Source organism: Palaemon carinicauda, chromosome 24 (assembly GCF_036898095.1).
Source record: "Palaemon carinicauda isolate YSFRI2023 chromosome 24, ASM3689809v2, whole genome shotgun sequence".
NCBI lineage: Eukaryota > Metazoa > Arthropoda > Malacostraca > Decapoda > Palaemonidae > Palaemon > Palaemon carinicauda.
This window is the reverse complement of record NC_090748.1, coordinates 90,985,740-90,988,360: the sequence shown is the minus strand read 5'-3', so window position 1 is coordinate 90,988,360 and position 2,621 is coordinate 90,985,740. Positions and strand designations below refer to the sequence as shown.

Genomic DNA, 2,621 nt, shown 5'->3' with positions numbered 1-2,621 from the left:
GTATTTCCAGAAGCAATAACAGTAAGAAGACCTATCCGACGGCATTTCTCCAACAACACAAGCCGCACAACAATTCCAAAGGTTCTCCAAGTTCCCGTAAGCCGCGTCCACAGGGACACGGGACCCAAGGAGCTCATAACAGGTCTCCTATTCCAAAGGCTAAAACTAGGTCTGGAAGACCAAGACCATCAAAGGCGAGGAGGATTTCCCAGACCGCGCGTCGCACTCCGCCTGGAAGTCGCCGTCCTTCTACAAGAGATTCTCTTCTAATGACGCACATAGAGAGCTCCCATCTCCTGCAGGACACTACCCCACACCCACGGGATATCCACGGCCAAAGAGCCGCTTGTATGTGGGCGGGACTGAGACACTTTTTCGGGTCTTGCTCAGTGCTTGAGCGTCTGAGTGCTCTGTGCGAGTACAAGGAGACTTGAATAGCCCAGCTGGAATTCTCTTCAGCTCGAAAGGAAGACTTTAAAGTAGATATGCCACGGCAGATACTGAGAACGATAATTCAAATTCTTCATTTACATATTAACATATAATTTCCAGTATCAATAATTTGAAAGTTTTTTTTCTTATAGAGAATTTAGTGCAAAAAGTAAAAATATTCATCATGTTATTTATATAAGTAAATTCTGGAATAAAATTGTATAAAACGAGTATATAATTATTTTGTATTCTTTTGTTTTTTAACATAATTAAAACCAATGAGAGAGAGAGAGAGAGAGAGAGAGAGAGAGAGAGAGAATGTACCATATAGTCATCGGAACATATATATATATATATATATATATATATATATATATATATATAATTTAAAACCCCCTGGGCTAATAGCATCCTGCTTTTCCAAGTAGGGTTGCAGCTTACCCATTATATATATATATATATATATATATATATATATATATATATATATATTTATATATATATATATATTTATATATATATATAAATATATATATATATATATATATATATATATATATATATATACATATATATATATATATATATATATAATTTCACAGAGTAACCAAAGTTTAAAACTCAGATTTTACTCAGCGTTCACTGGGTAAAATATATATATATATATATATATATATATATATATATATATATATATATATATATATATATATATATATATGAGAGGAGACTTTAAACTTAAGTATTTCGCGCAAAAACCAGAATTCTTTCACAACAGAAAATTCGTAAAGCCCAAAACATATACAATAGATATTTAGCTAAAACGTCATAAGTCTCTTTACGGGAAATTCATATTCTTTTGACGGAGATAAGTTTTTAATCGGATAGAGACAACATAAACAACGACTTTCTTATTTATTTTCAACATTTTATTTTCATCTGTCTAGAACAACGTCACTTTTGATGAAAAATTAACACTTTTACAGGAATAAAGAAATATACACTGATATTACAGACACGCATTAACGATAAAATATTTTGATTTACTGTTTATCACTTCTCATAGTTTATTTATTTCCTTATTTTCTTTTCTCACCGGGCTATTTTTCCCTGTAGGAGCCCTTGGGCTCATAGCATCCTGCTATTCCAACTAGGGTAGTAGCTTTGCTAGTATTATTATTATTATTATTATTAATAACAACAACAACAACAACAACAACAATAATAATAATAATAATAACAACAACAACAATAATAATAATAATAAATCGCTAAATTTCCAGATTTTCACTGAATTTACCAATAGCATCAAGTATTATTAGTCTGATATTATTCATACAATATATATATTTTGATAAAGACCGACACAAGATATTGTAACATTCGAAAAACAATATAAATCCACCTAAAGGCTAACAAAAGAACAATAACTACACTTTAAAAGGCATCAAATTAATTTTGAGAATATTTAAATAAATTAAAAAAAAATAGTTTTCTTCCATCAACGAAGTTTTTCAGTTCCCAAAGGACACAAGATGACATGTATAGACCATAATTCCTTCAATTGAGTCACGTTAAAAATTGTTTTTATAGAATACTTAACATAAAACACCGAATCAGGATAAAATTACTGGAAGTTAAGCTTTCGTTTTTGTTATGAACGGTTTTTAAAATCACTGACCTATTTGGTGGCATAATTTCTTTAATAAACAGAAATCAATAGGAAACTTTACTTAATCCTATTTCATTGACACTTCAAAATCCCCTGGACCATTTAGGTTCCGTTAATTTACATCTCGTATAAGAGAGCAAACTAGAGTCGAGGATATTCTAACATGTAAGAGAAAAGAAATGGATTATGACAGGACATATAATGAAAATGACAAACGATAGATGGACATTAAGAATTACAGAATGAGTCCCTAGAGATCGTAAAAGAAGCAGGGGAAGGAAGAAAAGACGATGGACTGACGAACTAAGATAGTTCACGGATGTGGACTTCCAAAGAAAGACCACAAACAGACACATGTGGACGGAAATGTCTGAGGCCTTTGTTCTGCAGTAGACTAGTAACGGATGATAATGGTGACGATGGTGAATTTACATCTAGAGCCTGTCACTATTGTAAGTTCAACTGATACTTTAAAGCCGTAATTATAATTAAAAACGTAAGATTGATTTACATAGTA

General features: G+C 31.6%; 1 protein-coding gene across 1 annotated transcript in view; it reads left to right on the top strand.

Moving 5' to 3' along the window:
* The window catches only part of LOC137618215 (uncharacterized), a 50,081-nt gene extending 49,515 nt beyond the window's left edge, over positions 1-566 (top strand). Inside the window, exon 3 of the mRNA XM_068348332.1 lies at positions 1-566. This exon is cut by the window's left edge and continues 288 nt beyond it. Within this exon, the coding sequence (XP_068204433.1) occupies positions 1-434 (434 nt within the window). The 3' untranslated portion in view covers positions 435-566.
* The last annotated feature ends 2,055 nt before the right edge of the window (positions 567-2,621 follow it).